At 46.0% G+C, this 18,772-nt stretch overlaps 1 protein-coding gene across 5 annotated transcripts in view; it reads left to right on the top strand.

The window, feature by feature from the left end:
* Positions 1 to 18,627, top strand: part of gpatch8 (G patch domain containing 8) — a 30,471-nt gene extending 11,844 nt beyond the window's left edge. For 4 of the 5 annotated variants that reach the window (XM_012878902.3, XM_012878924.3, XM_012878941.3 and 1 more), the window contains 5 exons: positions 9,462 to 9,529; positions 11,970 to 12,056; positions 12,150 to 12,293; positions 13,353 to 13,489; positions 13,624 to 18,627. In XM_012878902.3, coding sequence (XP_012734356.2) covers positions 9,462 to 9,529; positions 11,970 to 12,056; positions 12,150 to 12,293; positions 13,353 to 13,489; positions 13,624 to 17,461 — 4,274 coding nt within the window. In that variant the 3' untranslated portion in view covers positions 17,462 to 18,627. Of the gene's footprint in view, positions 1 to 7,363; positions 7,406 to 9,461; positions 9,530 to 11,969; positions 12,057 to 12,149; positions 12,294 to 13,352; positions 13,490 to 13,623 lie in introns of all 5 variants that reach the window. The other variant, XM_036147844.1, reaches the window with a different exon arrangement.
* The last annotated feature ends 145 nt before the right edge of the window (positions 18,628 to 18,772 follow it).

Raw genomic sequence — 18,772 nt, 5'->3', positions numbered from 1 at the left:
GGTACATTTAAGCTACCGTACGCAAAATTATTCATTTATAATGGTGTTGCCACCTGCACTGAGCTGCATGTCAACCGTCTCTATCAAACCAATTCAACCCCCAATACTTTATATTTTGATATAGTATGAGCCGTCTCTCCTGCATGGAAGTGAAACCATCAGAATCCTTTAATCCCCGTGAATCTATATCTGTTCTAATCTTCTGCTGTCTGCAGAGATGGTGTTTATATGTCCAAAAAGAGATGTTTGTAAAACGCATTCAGAACCTGAATCCATCTCGCGTTGGGCTCTTTGTAGGTTTCTCATAGCCTGTGTTTGCGCCGTTGGCGGCTGGTTTTGATAAGTTTAAGGATTTGCTTGGATTTCAACATTACAACTCAATTTCCAAAGCAGTTTGTCAAGTTTATTGTGTCTCTTATGCAATCTAATGTCGTCTTGGCAGGCGTTGCACGTGACAATCACATTGATGGAAGATGGAAGCAGCTTTTCAATCATATAAGCCTGAAAACGCATGTTTTGCTCCAACATATTCCATAGGTGGAGCTTCTACGACGCCTGCCATAGATCATTATTTAGCTTTGCTTGAAAGATGCGAAGTTTTACCTTTTAATAAAACGACTGAGAAGAAGAGGTAACATTTCCCCAGCTAGCTGATGGTGATTCACTGAGATGAAAGGCTGAAGGTGTGAGGATATTGGAATGTGTGGGTTGGTCTTGGCAGCTCGTTGCTACACCATTAGCTCTAACCTGCTGCGTTCATAGGCTTAATGGATAAGTAGCAATAGTCACAAACTCTGGCATGTTTCCAAAAAGCCGTTCCTTGTTTCGTTTTTTTAACTTCCTCTTCTCCGTATCTTCAATCCCCCCCCCTGCTGAGTAACATCGCCTTCAGCGTTTTCTTTTGAGGAAACCTTCACTGATCGTAGAACTCCACCTAAAAACGATGCTGGTTGGCATCGCACACAAATGCTAATATAACATCTTAACTATTTTGACTTCTTTTTGGGTCTCAACCACATTCTTGCACTACATCATGTTTTATTACAAAAATGGTTTTAGTCTATTATTTGGATGCCATTCATCATCGATTGCTGCAAAATTGCAACTTGTGCTCTAAGTGCATCGTTCTTCCTAAAATATCCAGCAGCAACATCCGTTTTAAATGTTGGTATTTTAATTAGAAACACAGCTCACAGCGCCACAAAGAATCCCGCATGAGCCCAAAATATAAACACATGAAAACATTTCAGATGAACGTATAGTAACCTGCCTAACTAATAATTTTAACGCCTTTTAACATGTTGTCTGACATTATTACCTGGTTCTGTTAGTTACTTTTTGCCAAACTAGTGAAACTCTCTGCTCAACCAAAGATAAGGGTGGTCCAATAAAAGTGAAGGTCTTAGAAGCATCAGCGGGCTTTATGCGTTGCTTACAGCGATTTGAAGATGAACGCTGCGATAGTGAGATCTTCCTGAGACGCTACAGCGAAGTTTACCGTCCGGTAGAGAGGTCTTTGTCTTGTAGCTGCCCAACCAGCGTTTGTTTATGTACACGTATAGCCTCGGTTTCCCGAGTCGTCTCGAAGGTATTTCCAGCACGAATGAGGCTAGTTGAACGGATTTGACCTGGAAGCAGTTTCCTGCTGGGCAAGCTGACAAATGCGCAAAAGGCCAGCGGCACGGCGGACATTTCCCTCCATGTTTACTTCCATCCGGCTTTGAAGAGTGAAACGGCAATATATTTGAAGTGATGTGGAGGAGCGAGCACATTGCAGGGGGATGACTGTGCTCTTGTTTGTGCCTCTGGCAGAATCCACGTGGTTATGTAAGCATCCTACATTGTGGGCAGATGAGACTGCAGCAAATTGTTGTCCAGTTGTTGTGCAGGAATTACCGGCCCAGCTTTAGAGGCCGCTTTCCTCTCAAGCTTTTGCGAGCAGGCTCCCATACTAATCACAGCATCACATCTCATTGAAGTATGCTGGGTAATCACGGTAATCTTCCTCCTCTTTCCTGTCCTTGCCAGAAGAGACGGTTGTTGCTATTTGAAGTTAAAGCATTGTCCCCTCTTTACGTTTTTCACTGTATTGACTTTGTTCTTGTTCTTCTTTTGTCCCTTTTGCCCCTTTTAGGTAAGGTTTGTTGGATCCCTCTCTATGTCAGTATGCATGTGTGGGTGTGTTTTCTTTCTCCCACTCTGCAGTTGACCTAAGTGTAATACTCCTTTTACAGTGTATCATAGGCTAATGGCCTCTGCCAGCTTCTTCCTCTTTGCTTCATAATCACTAAACCTTTATTTCAATCTGCTTAAGAGAAAATGCTTCGATTTGTACCAAGAATCAAGATCCATGTGAAATCAAGGTAGATTTAGGAAACCCATGATTCATGATTCACATCCCCCTAGAATCATCGTCTCCACGTATTTTAGACTATTATTGTTTTTCCCTCCTTTGAGTTTCCGTGGCTGCTGTTGAAGTAATCTGATTGGCTGTAACCACGGCTCAGACTTTGAATGGCTTGCCGTGTAGAAAAGTCCCTCCCCCCCTCCTCTCTGCTTGTTTACCTGTTTCTACCTCTAAAACAGTGAAAGTTGTGTTTGTATGGTCGTTATGTGGGACTGAGATGTGTGCGTCTGCTACTTACCGGGCCTTAGAGTCAACTTACAGGGAAAACCTCTCCACCTTTTTACTCTCCGAGTGTCTCTGTCCCCATGGTACAGGCTTCCATCCTCCCCCTGTTTCTTTGCCCCCTCCTGCACAGCATGTTCGTCCAGAGTTGCACTCCTGCTTGCCTCAATCTGTTACTTACCAGAGGCTTTAAGCAGTGTTGGAGGTAGGAGGCTGAACCACATTGTCTTATTATATCAAAACTATGTAAAGCCAAAAAGAATCGGCGCATACCTGTTTTTTGTTTTCATATTTGACACCTTTGGCGTTGCAGAAATGACTCTAAACACTGCTCAAAGCCTTGCTGGCCACTTTCTCAGGTACGTTCCTATGTTTCATGTTTTCATTTATTGTGGGGTTAAGCACATCCCCGACTAAGCTTGCTGGCTGTAGACTAGCCAGGAAAAAGGATCTTGAGGAGACTTGCTGACTGGGCTGACAAGCTTATACAAGGCAAAAGCTTAGAGGGGGAAAATGGTGGTCTTCCATAGGAGCATTTAATCACATAAAGAAATTTTACCCGTCTTTTAAAAGAAAGAGCGTAGTGGATTTAGGCACGGGTCAGGCACCGCAATCAAGGTCAATGTTTCTTCAAAGTTATAGTCCTTATTCCCTCAGACCGATGCTGTTGTGTAAAGTATTTTTCATGGGACGTCAATGTCTTAGATTTACTGGGATAAAGTCTTTCTGTCAAAAAAACAAAAAGACAAGGCGCCTCTGAGCCGTCTCTGGGCATTCATAAATCACAAGTGGAGACACCAATGCCTCACATAGCTGTGAGCTTTCAGAAATTGACATCAGCATTATGAGGAAAATCTGTTAAAAGTCTGTGCATAGCGTTCTTCTCTGAACAACAATGGCAGAAGAACTGTTTATATGTCTTGTTGTAGGCCAAACAAATGATTTCAACATAAATTATCTTGCCTAATAACTTTTCAAGTCTTGCTCATACTTTTTTTTTTAAAGTTCTGCGACCAGCTCGTCGCACAAACCACACTTCATCACTGAATTACTCACTCAACCCAAAAACCAGCATGCTGTTGTCTAGTTATCTGATTCTACCTTGCTTGGGTAACGGGGGTCTGAAGGCGTGCTTATTTTACAAAAACATATGCAAGAAGGAATAGAAACAGTATTTTAAAAGTATACGTTATTGTTTTTGTCATTTTTTTTTGTAACACTTGTATCTTAACTGTTAGATTTGTATTCATCTCCCACCTTGTGCTGCACACTGCTGGTCAGCTGGCTCCTGCATTTCTCCATCGCTTACAAGAGACACATGTTTTTGATTAACAAGAACACAGCCTCATGGTGGGACACTTTGACTCTTATCAGCAAGCTATGAGCATCATGTTTAAGGTGTTGTCTGCAAACTGGCTACCTGGGGAGTGGTGGCCTAATGGTTAGAGCAGTGAGCTCTGAGAAGGTTCCCAGTACCCGGTTCGATCCCCACAGACTGCCACTTTGGGTTCCTGAGCAAGACCCTTAGCCCCAGGTAACTCCCTGGGCGCTGTGATAGCTGCCCACTTCTCCCTAAGGGATGGGTTTGAATGCAGAAGGCAAATTTCACTGGAATGTACAATCGTAATGACAAAGATTTCTTGGTGAGGTGATAGTCCATCTAATTACCCAATATCTGTTTGTTATACTCTTTATGGATGCACCGATATGAAAAGTTGGGGCAGTATCAATATCCGATATTAATATTACTGTAACCGATATTTACCAATATATATTATATTTCTATGATCTAGTATCTCACAAAAGTGAGTACGTCCCTCAAAGTTTTGTAAATGTATAATTTCTTGCTGAAGATGGTATTCAGTGTACAGTGTTTACAAAAGTGTAAATTTGTCCCATCAAAATAACTTGCTGTCTTTTAATGTCTGAACTGTTGGCAAGAAAAGTGAGTACACTCCTAAGTGAAAAAGGTCCAAACTGTGGCCAAATAGCCGTTTTCCCTCGCCGGTGTCATGCGACCTGTCAGTGTTACCAGTCTTCAGGTGTGAATGGGGAGCAGGTGTCTGGTGTTACTGCTCTCACACACTCCTTCTGCTCACCGGAAGTTCAACATAGCACCTAATGGCAAAGACGTGGATCTAAAAAAAAAACCCAGCTGCTTTACATAAAGAGGCCGAGAAGATTGCCAACATCCTGAGCTGCAGTATGGTGGTCAGGAGAATACAGCTCTTTAACAGGCCAGGTTCCACTCAGGACAGGCCTCGCCACGGTCGACAAAACAGGTTGAGTTCATGTCCTCTGCATCGTATCAAGAGCACGGACCATACGGCGCACACACCATCACGTTGGTCTGCAAGGCTGTCATCCCACAAAACTGCAAGCAGTTCGCTTACAGGTTGTGCTAATAAGTTTATTAGCATCGGACGAGCAGACTAAAGGCCCATTCATACCTCACGTAAAAGACGGATACGGATACGTGTGGAGTGTTTCATACGTTCTAACCGTCGATTTCGTCCGTACTTTGACACGAAAATTGGGAGCTTACGATTACGGACGAAACGGATCAATACGGAGCAATACTACCGGAAACGGTGGGGGGCGCTATTGAGTTTGTAGTACAAAATGTCAACAAAATCACGAAGAAGGTTGTAATTCTGGGCTTTAAACAATGGCGGGATTCGAGGAACGACTTGCGGAGCTTGTCCGCAACTACCCACATATATGATGTGTCGTGTCCGGGGCACAGGGACAAACAAAAAGTTTACTTACGTAGCAAATACAACAAAATCACGTCTTGGACCGTCGCCATGTTTGATCAGTGACGAATCATTGGCGCCCAGCACTGCCACCTAGAGGAAATATTGGTTATTGCGCACCTCAACGAACGGAGGTATGAAGTCAACGGATAGAACGTACGGACAGAAATACGGACGTGTAGGCCAAACGTAGGGTATGAATGGGCCTTATGTCTGTTTATCAGAATCCATTTAGCTAAGGACGTGGATTCCCAGAACTGAATGACACCAAGATACATTTATTAGGTTCATGGTTGCAGGACAAACTTCCTAGCTCCTGCGCCGCTATTGTCCTTGGTTTCAAGTAATAGTCTGGAGTGTGTGTAACGACAAACAGGTGATAGGTACAAGGACAAATGTGTCGAGGCTACAGTCAAGCGTGGTGGTGGAAGTGTCATGTTTTGGGGCCGAGTTCATCAAAGGAAGCATGGATGCCAACATCTACCGAAGCAGACATTCCCTCCTCCTGGAAACCAGGTGGCGGGGCAGGATTCCAGCTGAGGGTAAAGGTGCTGGACTGGCCACGAATGTCTCCAGACCTAAACCCTTCTGAGCTTCTGTGGGGGATTCCTCAAACAGAAGTATAGAAGTAGAAAAGTACTCCACTGGAAACCTGAGCAGCTTCACTGAACTCAATGGACAGGAGAGTTAGGGTGGTGCTGGAAAATAAGGATGGGCCACACAAAGTATTGACACTTTGGACACAATTTGGACGTTTTCACTAAGGCGTGCATTTGATTTTGTTGCCAGCGCTACTGGCACCATGCACACAAACATATAGTTTTTTTTTTTTAATATTGGCCCAGTTTTACTTTATACAAGTGAATGCAATTTGTTAAAAAATTAGTAACATCACCCCAAACGATGTTAATGCCAATATATCGTACATCACTAGTTTTACTCTATAAGGAGCAGAAGCAGCAAAAAAGATACATTATGATAACCGCTCAAAAATTACTTCTAAATTTCCTGCTAGTTCGATCTGGTTTTCCTTAAGTCTGTTTATCAGAATCCATTTTACAAATCTAACATTTCTATAACTGCAATGGCAGTTTTTTTCTTTGACAATAGAATAGAAATTATAGCTTTTAGTTTTGTTACGAAAGCAATTGGGTTATGTTTTTATATGGAGTGAATACAGTGATGATGTGAAACCATGGTGTTTTCACACGAGTACTGTGAGAATCTTCCACTGGCCCGTGCCTAAATGTATTAGTCTATAAATAAGAGACTATATCTGGTGTTCTTTTTTTAAAAGGCTCTATAATATTTATTTTTTTTTCTCTGCTGTCCCAAAGTAAAACCTGTTTTTTATATATGTGTATGGTATACATAGTTTGATGTGCTGTAGCTGCTTTTTTCACTACAGGTTGTTAATGACCAGTAAACACAGAGCTGCCTGTAACCCGAACCCTTGATGAGAAATTCTAGGTTTTATTCCTTTGCTCTGTTTTTACGCAGACTTGTTTTTGGTGTGCGTTGCACCTCTGCTTTTTTATATTTTATTTTTTTTAAGATAAATACAATTCAAAATGCGAACTTTCCCTTTTGATTTATAGTTAACTGTATGACCTATAGCTTGATTATATGAAAGTTACTGATCATGATATCCTGTAGTGGAAAAGCTAAGATCGGGGGGGGGGGGGGGGGTCGTCTGGTTTCTTGGGTTACATTTTCAGTCAAAATGCACGACAACACCACTTTAGGGTCCTGGGGACTTGGACAAGCGGTTTGAATAAGTGGTGAGAGGAGATTCCTGTAAGCACCTAGCCCTGAGTAAAGGGATGAGGTGGGTGGGGGTGGGCGGTGACTCACGGAAGGCCCTCTGGTAATAAATGCCCTGAACCCCCCCTCCCCTCCACTACACACCCAACCCCACCTGCCCTTCTCTATGTGCCTCAATCTTCCTGCTTAACCAATTGGTGTTTCTTTTTTACAGCGATTTGATCCTGCCCATGTTGTGCTGATGGTAAACTTAGTGGTAAATGTTATTTTATCCCCCAATTGAATTTTTTTTTTTGTTGTTTTTCTTTTTAATTTCTCCCATTATTTTCATTTTCCTCTCATCAGAGCACCAATGCTACATAGGCTTTCAATTCTCTCTGTCCTAGTCCTCATTCTGCTGCTTGTATATTACCATGCATCTGTATTACTCTTAGAACATTTTGTCATTTTGTTTTCAGTTTTTTTTTTTTTTTTAACCTTGTGATTCACACCTTGTGATTTAGCCGCACATTGTTTTTCGTCTCGTCCCTCTGTTTTTTTTTTATTTTTCACACTGGAATGGGGTAATGTGCAGGTATTGTCACTGTGTACGAGGACTGGTGATAGTTTGGGATGACTGTAATCGTCCGTCAGTCTTCAGCTCTGGGCCTCGCTTGTGACTCAGTTCAGACAGACCACTGCAGTGTCTGGCTAACAGTCCAGACTCTCTTTTGGCTTCGCTGCTCCGATGCCGTTCGTAAAAAAAAAAAAAAGGCGTGTGAAACCACGCGCCTTTCAGTCTACTCGTGTCCTCAGTGTCGCGTCAACAGCCGTGTCCTCTTACTTCCTCATTTTAGATACGGCACTGAGAACCATGAGGTAAGCCTAAGAAATTAGATGAAAAGCTTGTCCGACTAAGAGACACTGCAGTGGGACTGGAAGTCCAGGCAGGCGGAGACATGTTACAGAGTCCACGCATCAGCGATTTCAGAGCGAATAAGTCATTGGGCTGTTATGACTTAGTCACCCAAGGCGAGCTCAGGAATGAAACAGATAATTACATCAAACGTCTGTCCTACCTTACACAGTTCAACCAGGAAACGACTCCCCTTTGATTATATATTTTTTTTTAGAGGCATTCAAACCCTAACCTATAAATCTAGAGCAAATCTGTCCAGGGTCGTATTTTTTTTAGAAGCCCAATGGCATGCCTAGAAATGCATGTGAGGGAGACAATTGTGAATATATGGAAAAAAAGAAAAAACTGAAACCAAAGTGAATAAAAATGGCCATGAGGAAGATTAGTTTTTGTTATCTGGCTGGCATCAGGAGCAGCAGAGTAGTCCAAATTCTCTTTATGCTTTTTTTTGTTATGAGGTTCCCCTGTCTTTCTATCTGTTTGTCCGTCCTCCCCTTTCCTCCTCCTACTCACCCCCCCCCCCCCATGTTTTATCAGGTAAGTATCCCCCTCCCTTGCACTGTCAACATGGCGACACCTGGCCTGTGACGTCACTCTGCTGTAGTTCAGTGCTTGTGTCTTAATTTTATTTCCTTTTTTTTTTTTTTCTTTCTTTTTTTTACATTCTCTCTGCTTTGTTTGGCTGATTATAAGTGGATTAAGCAATTTGTGTCAATCTCTAAGGTAGTTTTGATTTTTTTAATATTTCATATCTATGACGTTTCATTCTGTTTTGGTTGTCTTTTGGTTTTATTTTTCTAAAGTTAATTTCCTTCTGTTCTAGCTCTTTTCACAGCTTACATAAGCTCCAGAACTTAAGGGGATAGGAAATTATTCTTTTTGACATCGTAATAATAAAAGCGGGCCAGACAAAATTGACCCCAGGAGAGAGAGAGAAAAGTGTTTGCTGCAGACAGTCCTGCAAGAGACGTCGCCATTGGCTTTATAGATGTTTAGAAGTTCCTCTTCCATGAAGGATTTAGCGACGAAGGCTTTCACTTCCCTATAAATTTGGTTTAATGGTCTAACAGAGCTTTAGCAAGAAATGCACGGGGAAGGGCAACGGTGGTGGTAAAAGACGTCCTTTTCTTTATTTAATCCACCAGAAGTCTAACAAAGCTGCACTTAATTTAATTAATCGTCTGCAATGCAAACCTACATTCGTTGAGGAGTTGGCTGCAGTAAGCTGTGAGAATGGCTGGTGTTTGGTTCACTGTAGCTTTCTGGTCTCTTTGCACTTTCAAGGCAAACAAACAAACAAAAAAATCTCTAACCCTCACCCTACGCTCTAAAAGCAGGCCGTCTTCGAGTTAGCGTTTCGTCCCCCCCCCCGTCTCAAAAACTCAACTAGTGTTCTCTGTCTCTTCTGCCTCAGGACGCACCGACCCTGTGCCCATTGTTCTTAAATATGATGTCATGGGAATGGGCCGAATGGAGATGGAGGTAAGATGCTGAATTTATCCATTTTTTTTTTTTTTTTTTATGTTTAAGTTAACGCTCAGAGGTTGTAGAGGCAACTCTTACATCATGGGAACCACGCAGAGTTGAATAATGGCTTCAGGAAAGCAGGACATTGCTGGTTACTGGTATAAGATTTACTAGTTTCACAGCTAGCAGTGATTAATTTCAGTGTAGATTCTCCTCCCAACATCAGCTACTTTGCTGACGGCCGTCTGAATTAACTAGGGTTGGGAATTAAGATTTTCACGATTCCGATTTCCTTATCGGTTCTGTGAAACGATTCGATTCTCTTATCGATTCCAATTTGGGGAATTTTTTTTTAACCTCTTAAACAAAAATAGACATTGTATTAAGCATTTAAATTTAAAGTAATGCTAATTTAACATTTTAGAGACATAAAAAGACAACAAATAAGCATTAAAGTATGGCTTATGGGTTGGGTTCTGCAGTGTTATGAGTATAAAACTCATCTTTAGAACCAATGTCTGCTCAAAATGGTGATCTGCACCGCCTAATCTACTTCCAGCAGTTATCATCAGTTATTGCAACTGTAGACTGCAGAAAATACGGGCAGAGCGGCTCCTTCTGAGTTTACTCTCTGCTGCTGTCAGGATGAGCTGCAGTGCGTTATGAGGCGGAGGGATATTTCAGCGTAACCTAGTTTAGACCACAAACAAGCGACCTCACTTTCAGAAACAAGCCCAAAAAAACTCCAACCCCACAACTTATGAAATTTACAAGCAACTTTAGAAAAAACAAGACCAAAGTCGCATAAAATAAGTGGGCTTCGTAGCAGTGAGCAATCTACCGAAGTGTGTCATATCACTCCGCCCCTCTGGTCGGTAAAAAAGTTTTCCCGCAAATTCTACATTATATAAAAGAAAAACATACCGAAAAGTCTCGCTGTCCTGTCATCTTGAAGACATTATTCTTTAAAATGTTGGCTACAGACGACGTTTTTTCTCTCTGGCCAGAAGTTTGATGGCAAGTTGGTAATCCAACAAAAGAGCCCCTGGTGTGGATCATGAATTGGAAAGGTGAAAAAACTGATTTTGTTTTTCACTTTTACCTGATCTATTGGAATATCCAACCGCCATGCAGGTGGTGATTGTTGCTTCAACAATAGCTCTCGTGAATTTCAATAGTGAAGTCCTCTGGAAATCCGAAACAATTGTTGTTGTAGAGCGCAGTGCCTTCACATCCTGTGACATTACGTCACAGGATGTGAAGTCGGGCAATAATGGCCACCCCCCTACACAGTGATAGAGACGACAATTTATGCTTTTATTTTCTTATTGATTAACGCTAAATTCATTAAATCACCACAAACGTATTAGTTTTAGGTATAGCTAATGATCCCCTGATTTTTTTTTCTTTTTTTTTCTTTGTTGACCGGACATTCGATCGCTTTACCCGATGGGGCGTCATTTTTTTTGTTTTGCTTTTCTAGACTTACGCCTGGTCACGTCGTACTTGCTTACTAAATACCGTGTGCGTAACTTGCGTAAAAAATGTGACGTAAGTCGTGCTGCCTAGAATCGATAAGAGAATCGTTACGCGAGCTGCCAAACGGTGCCATGGAATTGGAACCGGTTTTCGATTCCCATCCCTAGAATTAACTGAGTCACTGTTATTTTGTTCTTGCCTCTGTTGCAAATCTCTTTTTGACACCAAAATCTGAAGCATCGTATCTATTTTTTTATTTTTTTTTATTTTTTACATGACACAAAACCTACACATCCCAAAGCTGTGGCACACTTGAGTTAAAGCTGATGCAGCAGTGTCCAGCAATCATTCAATCACAAACTTTGCCATAAAGAAGTTTATGGCAAATGCATATTTGTTAGCGCTAAATTATTTATCATGTCTTACAATCCCAAGGCGGGCGTCATACAGCACTGTGTCTTTTCTTCAAGGACAGGATAAAACATCTAAATCACAAGGCTGAATCCTAAACACCCAAACTTCTCACTTTTATGAGTATGACCCATTTGATTTAGATGTTAATGCCAGCGTAAATAAATGCAGGTATATACACACCTGCCAGTGTTCGTCCTCAGTGGTTAATTCAGAGGAAAATGAAAAGTCATGAAATTAACTTTTTAAAAATTAGGGCTAAGGCAAGAAAATGTACCAATCAGAACCGTGGAGATTATTAAACTTCCACACCAAAGAGCGTTTGGTGTTTGTCTCCTCTGGTAGCAAAAGTTGTCAGGCCTTCAGCAAAGATGCAGAAGGTTAAATTGTTCTCTCTGCATCACTGGCATTTTTTAAATGTCAGTACCCACCCTGGGTCATGTCTGGCCTTTTATTTTCTCTGCATATTATTTATGATTAAAGAAGGACTTGGATGTCTTTCCAGCATTAGAAATGTAGAAAAGTTTAGAAAAGTTACTGAGCGTCGCTGTGTTTCTCCGTCTAGCTGGACTATGCTGAGGATGCCACAGAGAAGCGGAGAGTGCTTGAAGTGGAAAAAGAGGACACAGAAGAGCTGCGGCAAAAATACAAGGTGTTTTTTTTTTTATTAAAGCTGGTAAAAAGGATTAAAGTAACGATTGTTCTATTTTCTGATCTTTTTCAAAACCTCTCTCTCACCAAATAGGACCAGGTGGAAAAGGAGAAGGCTATCGCAAAAGCCCTGGAAGACCTGAGAGCAAATTTCTACTGCGAGCTTTGTGACAAGCAGTACACCAAACACCAGGAGTTTGACAACCACATCAACTCGTACGACCACGCGCACAAACAGGTATTTCTATTCGTCGTTGAGCCTCCAAAGCATTTGGGCTCATCTGTTTAGTAAAGCAGCATTTTCAGATGTCATCTCTGTGCATGTGAGGGGAGAGAGCCAAAGCAAATAAGCATTATATTCCCCTCAAGATTTGCCAAGTAATAAGAGCTCTGCTAAAGATTCTCTTCTTCTCTGATCATCCCGCAAACGTTATTTTGTTGGCAAGCGAAGAGGATATGAGCAGAAGGAAATCTGGTCAGACGAGATCCTCAAGCATTCAGTTGCCGGTAGGGCTGAACAATTAATCGCATTTTCAATATAATCGCGATTTAAAAAGACCCAATTTCCAAATTGCAGAGTCTGCAATTTTTGGCTATGTAACAATTAGGGAATTAGACACGTCCATTAAGTGTTGGTAAAATGTTTGAAGTGGATTTGCCTCCACATGGAAGGGAAGACAGTTGCAGCAGTGAGATAATCTAATTTTATTACTTGTTTTAGAGTTCATATAATCATATATAGCATTAAGTACAGGTCAATCAGTTTAATACATAGACTTGCTTGTTGTTTGCACTTTATGTTCAACAAGGATCAATGTCCAAATCAACTAAAAGCTGTTCTCTTGAATAATATTCTGATTAACAGAAACATTGAAAGTTCTTGTTTTAAATAGTCGTTGTTTACAAACATCTTTATTTAGAGGCCATTTTTGTTGTTTGTGGTTAACGCAGAGAAAAGTCAAAATTGCAATTTTGGTTGAAATATATCGTAGGCAGAACGAAATCATTTCTGCTCTGAGTTTAGATGCTGCGGGTCTTTTAGCAACTAATCTGCACAGCGAGGAAACAAATTTATTTATTGTTTGTATATGTTTTCAAAGACATGATAAATTAAACTGGGGGGAAAAAAATCGCATTAAATCGCAATAGTAAAAAAAAAAAATCGCAATTAGATTATTTTCCAAAATCGTTCAGCCCTAATTGCCGGCAGATTAACGGGAAGTAGAGGACATGCGTGGAAGGAGTATTTCAGAACGCTAAATACACCAAACGCATGTTCTTCTAAATGTGATTGCAGAGGTTAAAAGAGCTGAAGCAGAGAGAGTTCGCTCGCAATGTGTCCTCCCGTTCCCGGAAAGACGGGAAGAAGCACGAGAAGATGCTGCGTCGGCTGCACGTTCTGGCCGAGCAGAGGAAGCAGGACAAACAGGACCGGTACGAACATTTAACTGGGGCGCCTCCTGCTGGCAGAGCCTGGCATTTAACTATCCTTCAAGCACTGGATGTGTTTTTAAAAAAAATACATATGTTCACATGTTAGCTGAAACTGTTTCTGTTTTGCCTTGTAGCACTCCTGGCAGCGGCCCCATGTTCAAAACGACAACAGTCGCTGTTGACGGGGAGAAAGAAGGAGACGAAAGCGTGACAATGGAGAACCCCGTTGTGACAGACGCCGCCCTTGAGGGATCGCCGTCAGAGAAAACCGACCGCTCCTCCCCAAAGCCCAGCCCGGCTATTACTTTTTCTCTGGGGAAGAACACGTCCTCATCCCCAACTCCCAGTGGCGCCTCTAAAGTCAGCGTGTCGTTCTCTTTCGCCAAGAAAGCCCCCGTGAAGCTGGAGACGGCAGCCGCCGTCTTTGCCGATCATGGCGAGGAGGCAAAGGAGGATGAGGAGAACCAGGAAGGGGAGAAGGCCGGGGGACAGGACGAGACGTCCGGCTGCAGCACAGACAGTCCCAGGAGGGCAGCCGAAGGAGATGAGGGAGGGGAGAAAGGCGGCGCTGCTGGGGCAGAGGAGGCGCAGCAGGCTGACGACGGCGGCTCGTTGGCGTCGACTTTAAACAAACTCAAGATGATGATGAAAAAGGACGAAGGGTTTTCTGGACAAGAGCCGCAGTACTACCACTATATACCCCCGGCCCACTGCCGGGTGAAGCCCAACTTTCAGTTTTTGCTGTTCATGAAGGCGTCGGAGCAGTGTCCGAGCAAAGACGACGAGGACGAAGAGGAAATGGAGGAAGTGCAAAAGGCCGAAGAAAGTTCTGATCAGAGCGAGTCCAAAGCGACTGAGTGTGATAAGACTGAAAAAGAACAAGAGGACGAGGCGTCGGCGGCCGAGCCGGTGCCGCCGCCGCCTTCGCCGCCCAAAGTGAAGGTGGAGGAAAGCGTCGTTCCTGGTGCTCCGGACCCAGCGTCCACTGCGCCCGCCTCCATCCAGAAAGCAGAGAGCCCCCAGAGCGCCGCCGACTCAAACCCCGGTCCAAAAATCCCAACGGGGCCCTTCTTCCCCGTCCTGAGCAAAGACGAAAGTACCACTTTGCAGTGGCCGACGGAGCTGCTTGAGTTTACAAAAACTGAGCCTTCTCTGTCTTACAGCTGTAACCCTCTGTACTTTGACTTCAAGCTGTCGCGAAATAAAGGGCTGCGAGGCGGCAAAGCGGCGAAGTCCCCCAAGGCCGTCGAAGAGGCCGGTGACAAAGGACAAGACGGAGCGGCTTCAACAGCCGACGTTGCAACACCCGCACCTGAAACATGCACTGAGAAGGGCAAGCCTGCAGCGAAGGAGGATCCCAGTCAGCCTGAACCCGATGAGCAGAAACCCGCCACTGCCAGCAGCAGCAGCAGCGCGAAAAAGAAAAAGAAGAAGAAGAAGAAGAAGCACAAGAAGTCCGGGAAACATTCAAAACGCGAAGGAAAGGAAAAGGACGCAGCCAAAGACGCAGAGGAGAATACCGAGGCAGCGCAGGAAAAACCTAAAAAGAAGAAGAAACACAAACGGAAAAAGAGCAAAAACAAAGATCCGGGTCAGGAAGAGGCCGCTGGTGACGACAGAGAAAAGGGAAAGGCAAAGTCTGAAGATAGAGCCGCTGGTTCCTCCGCTCAGCCCGCCGCCGGAGGATCCGCCGGAGCCGAGCTGGGTAAACGGAAACGGGCTGCAAAGGAAGTGCCTTCTAAATCCGGAGCGGAGCAAGGAGGAAGCGGCAAAGCCAACGACAAGACCCCCTCCTCAGAGGACCACGGGAGCTCAAAGAGACAAAAGACCGACGGCGGGCACGGCGCGTCCTGCTCCTCCGCCGCCCACAAAAGTCCCGACCACGGCAGACCGCCCAGCAGCGAGAGCGAGGAGGAGGGCGGCTCCAGCGCCCAGCACTCGCGTCACCACCGGTCCAGCCCGCGGGAGCAGCGCCGCCACCACAGCGAGGAGTCCAGGCGCTCCTGCAGCCGCTCCTCGAGGCGGGGGGAGAGGCGCGGCAGCAGCCGGCGCCGCCACCGCGGCAACGCCTCCCGCAGCCGCTCCTACTCCAGCAGCTCCGGCCGCTCCTCGGCGAGGAGCAGCGGCTACAGCCGCCGCAGCCGCAGCTACTCGGACAGCTACAGCGACTACAGCACGGAGGGCCGCAGGCGGCGCCGCTCCAAGCGCTCGTCGGACTCCGAGTACGAGCGGCGGGGCAGTCGAGGTCGCCGGCGGTCCAGGAGACATCAGTACTCCTCGTCCTCCTCAGACGACTCCCGCTCGCGCTCCCGCAGCTACAGCAGGAGGAAGCGGCACCGGCGGCACCGACGCAGCAGCTCCAGGAGTTCCAGCAGCTGGAGCCGCAGCACCAGCACCAGGTCGTGGCGGCGCAGCTACAGCCGCAGCCGAAGCTCGGCGAGCCGCTCCTCCAGCTCCAACAAAGGCTCCCCACACCGACGCGGCGCCCGGGCTCGAGCCGACAGCGACACGCACCGCAGAGACTTCAACCGCTCTCGGATCTATCGCTCCCAGTCGCCTCGCTCGTCCTCGCGGAGCCTCAACCGCAGCAGCCATGCCTCCACGTCGCAGACGCTCAGGCCGGTCGGCTCTCGCGACGCCGGGGAACACAAGAATATGCTGACGGCGCGGCAGCTGCTGGAGAGGGTCCAGTCCAAGAAGAGCTCTGAGGATTCTGCGTCAGGAACAAAGTCTGGGCTGAAGATTAAAGACCCACCGGTGGGTTACTTCGGTCCTAAATTACCGCCAGCCCTGGGAAGCAAAGCCATGTTGCCCCTTTTTGGTAAGCTGCAGGCCGGGAAGAAGCCACTGATCCCCCTGACGAGACCCGACGAGGGCGAGAAGTCGGCGAGGGGAAAGGGTTCTGAAGCGGACAGCGAGGTTATCCTAGTAGAACCTATTAGGGAGTTCCCTCCTCCTCCACCGCCTCCAGCCCCGCCGGTGCAGAAGGTGGAGGAGGCCCCACAGAACACGGCGACACAGGAAGAGACTCCAGAACAGTCGAGTGCAGAGGAGCAGGCGCACCAAGAGCCCCAGCCGCTGTTTGAACAGGACCCTTCCATGATGATGCCCCAGTACCAAGCGGAACCGGGTCAAGACCCCGCCCAGAACCCCATGATGGAGTCCATCATGCCCGAGATGCAGCAACAGCAGCCTCCGGTGCACGGGTACCCCGCTTACCCTCCGCCCAGCCTGGAGGAGGACGGCATGGAGGCCCAGGAGGACGGACTGGCGCCCTTGGAGAGTCAGCCCATCACGTTCACGCCGGAGGAGATGGAGAAATACAGCAAGCTGCAGCAGGCTGCACAGCAGCACATTCAGCAGCAGCTCCTGGCCAAGCAGGTCAAGGCGTTCCCCTCGGCCGCAGCCGCCGCCGCGGCCGCCGCAGCCGCCGCCAACTTGGCCCCGGCGCCGCCGCCCCCGGCTCTGCAACAGATCCACATCCAGCAGCCCACGGTCTCCGTAGCGTCCGGCACGTCCATCACCACTGTCCAGCACGCCATCCTGCAGCACCACGCAGCCACCGCCGCAGCCATGGGCATCCACCCGGCACACGCGCACCACCCTCACCCTGCGCATGCCCAGCTGGCCCAGGTGCACCACATTCCCCAGCACCACCTCACCCCCATCTCCTTGTCCCCTCTAGGACACTCTCTGGGTCACTCTTTAGGACACTCGCTGGGGCATGCGGGGCTAATCCCCGCCCACCACACGGCCTTCCTTTCCGGTCAGCCGATCCACATCATCCCCGCGTCGGCGCTGCACCACACGCCGCTGGCGCTGCACCACGTCCCGCACACCGCCCTCTATCCGACACTATTCGCCCCCCGGCCCTCTCAGGCTGCCGCGGCGGCGGCTCTCCAGCTCCACCCGCTTCTGCACCCGATCTTCTCAGGGCAGGACCTCCAGCACCCGCCTAACCACGGCTCCTGAGCGCTAAACAGATGTGCAACGGGACGTCAGCGGCACTCGGCCGCCGCAGCCATCTTGGTTTAGAGGTAGAGACGAGGCCGTTTGGTCGGTGTGCGGGGAAGTCAGACGTGTCGGTAAAACCACAGCGGCGTCGCAGGCTCTGCCAAACATGTTCATTACATGGCGCAGCCTGCGTTTGGTTCAAAAGGTCGACACTAGCAGTTGTTTTATTGGTCGGTTTGCGTGTTTTCTCCCCCCCACCCATGTTTCCTGGTCTGAAGGCCGGTTTGTAGACGTAAAGAGGTTGTTTTTAGAAACCGATTTGGGCTGCGTTCACAACTACACTAACCACTGGAGTTTAAGTTTTCCTCATTTACGCTCATTTTGGCCCCCCCAACGAGATCCACATTAACCGAGACTCCACAGAGGATCATGTCGAGACGGGAAGTAGATTTTGTTACAGAAACAAAACAGCTTAAGCCCTTTTTTTTTTATTTTTGTGACGCCTCATCGACGTGTGATCCTTTTCTCCTTTATAACTACCTGCTCTTTATTGAATTCTTGGTCTCAGAATAATTTGTGTTCCTGTAATTTGTACATATATCAGTGTGTAATGTGAAGAAGTCGCCCAATGGCCGTATGAAATAACCGGTGTCTACGCTGGCAGGACACCGCCACTGAAGAAGTCTTCTCTGCTTTTGGAGAATTGTGGCAAAGAGGTTTTTAACATCTGCGATACTCTTGAGGCAAAGCTCCTGTTTCCCCCATCGGAGGGTACGTGTGAATGAATTGCACTGAAATCTGTACATTGGGATGGTGCTTTTGCATCATGTAACAATAAGATTGTAGTATACTGCAATAATTTTATTTTTATTTTTAAATTATTTTCCAAATGCTCTTCGGAAGAAGAAGAGGAGGAGCATTGTTTGGCTTTTTTTGTGTAATTTTGTAAATAAAAACGCTGTAGATTAACCTATTAACATTCTGAAAAAGGTTGACACTGCTGTTGGTACAGCAGAGGAGTTACAACATGGATTCGTATTTCATCGCGGTCAGTTTCTAAAGTCGTTCCCGCTGAGCCCGGCTGGGATCGCAGACAAGTTATCTGTCTGATAACAAAGGTAGTGACTCTGTATTTTTTAAAAACATAACTGTTTCAACAAATAAAACTTTGAGTCCATGCGGTTCTTGTTTTGTGTGTAGTTTTGATTATTCAAGTTCTGTTTCTTGAAATAATTCTGCAGTTACCAGCAGCAGACAGTAGATGGCGCCCGAGTGCAACTGAATTTGCAAACGCCGACAGACCCACTGAAGCTACAATTAAGTTTATTT

The sequence above is a fragment of the Fundulus heteroclitus genome, chromosome 16 (assembly GCF_011125445.2).
Source record: "Fundulus heteroclitus isolate FHET01 chromosome 16, MU-UCD_Fhet_4.1, whole genome shotgun sequence".
In the NCBI taxonomy this organism is placed as follows: Eukaryota; Metazoa; Chordata; class Actinopteri; order Cyprinodontiformes; family Fundulidae; genus Fundulus; species Fundulus heteroclitus.
Note: the sequence above shows the minus strand (reverse complement) of the source record. Positions and strands in the feature narration are given on the sequence as shown.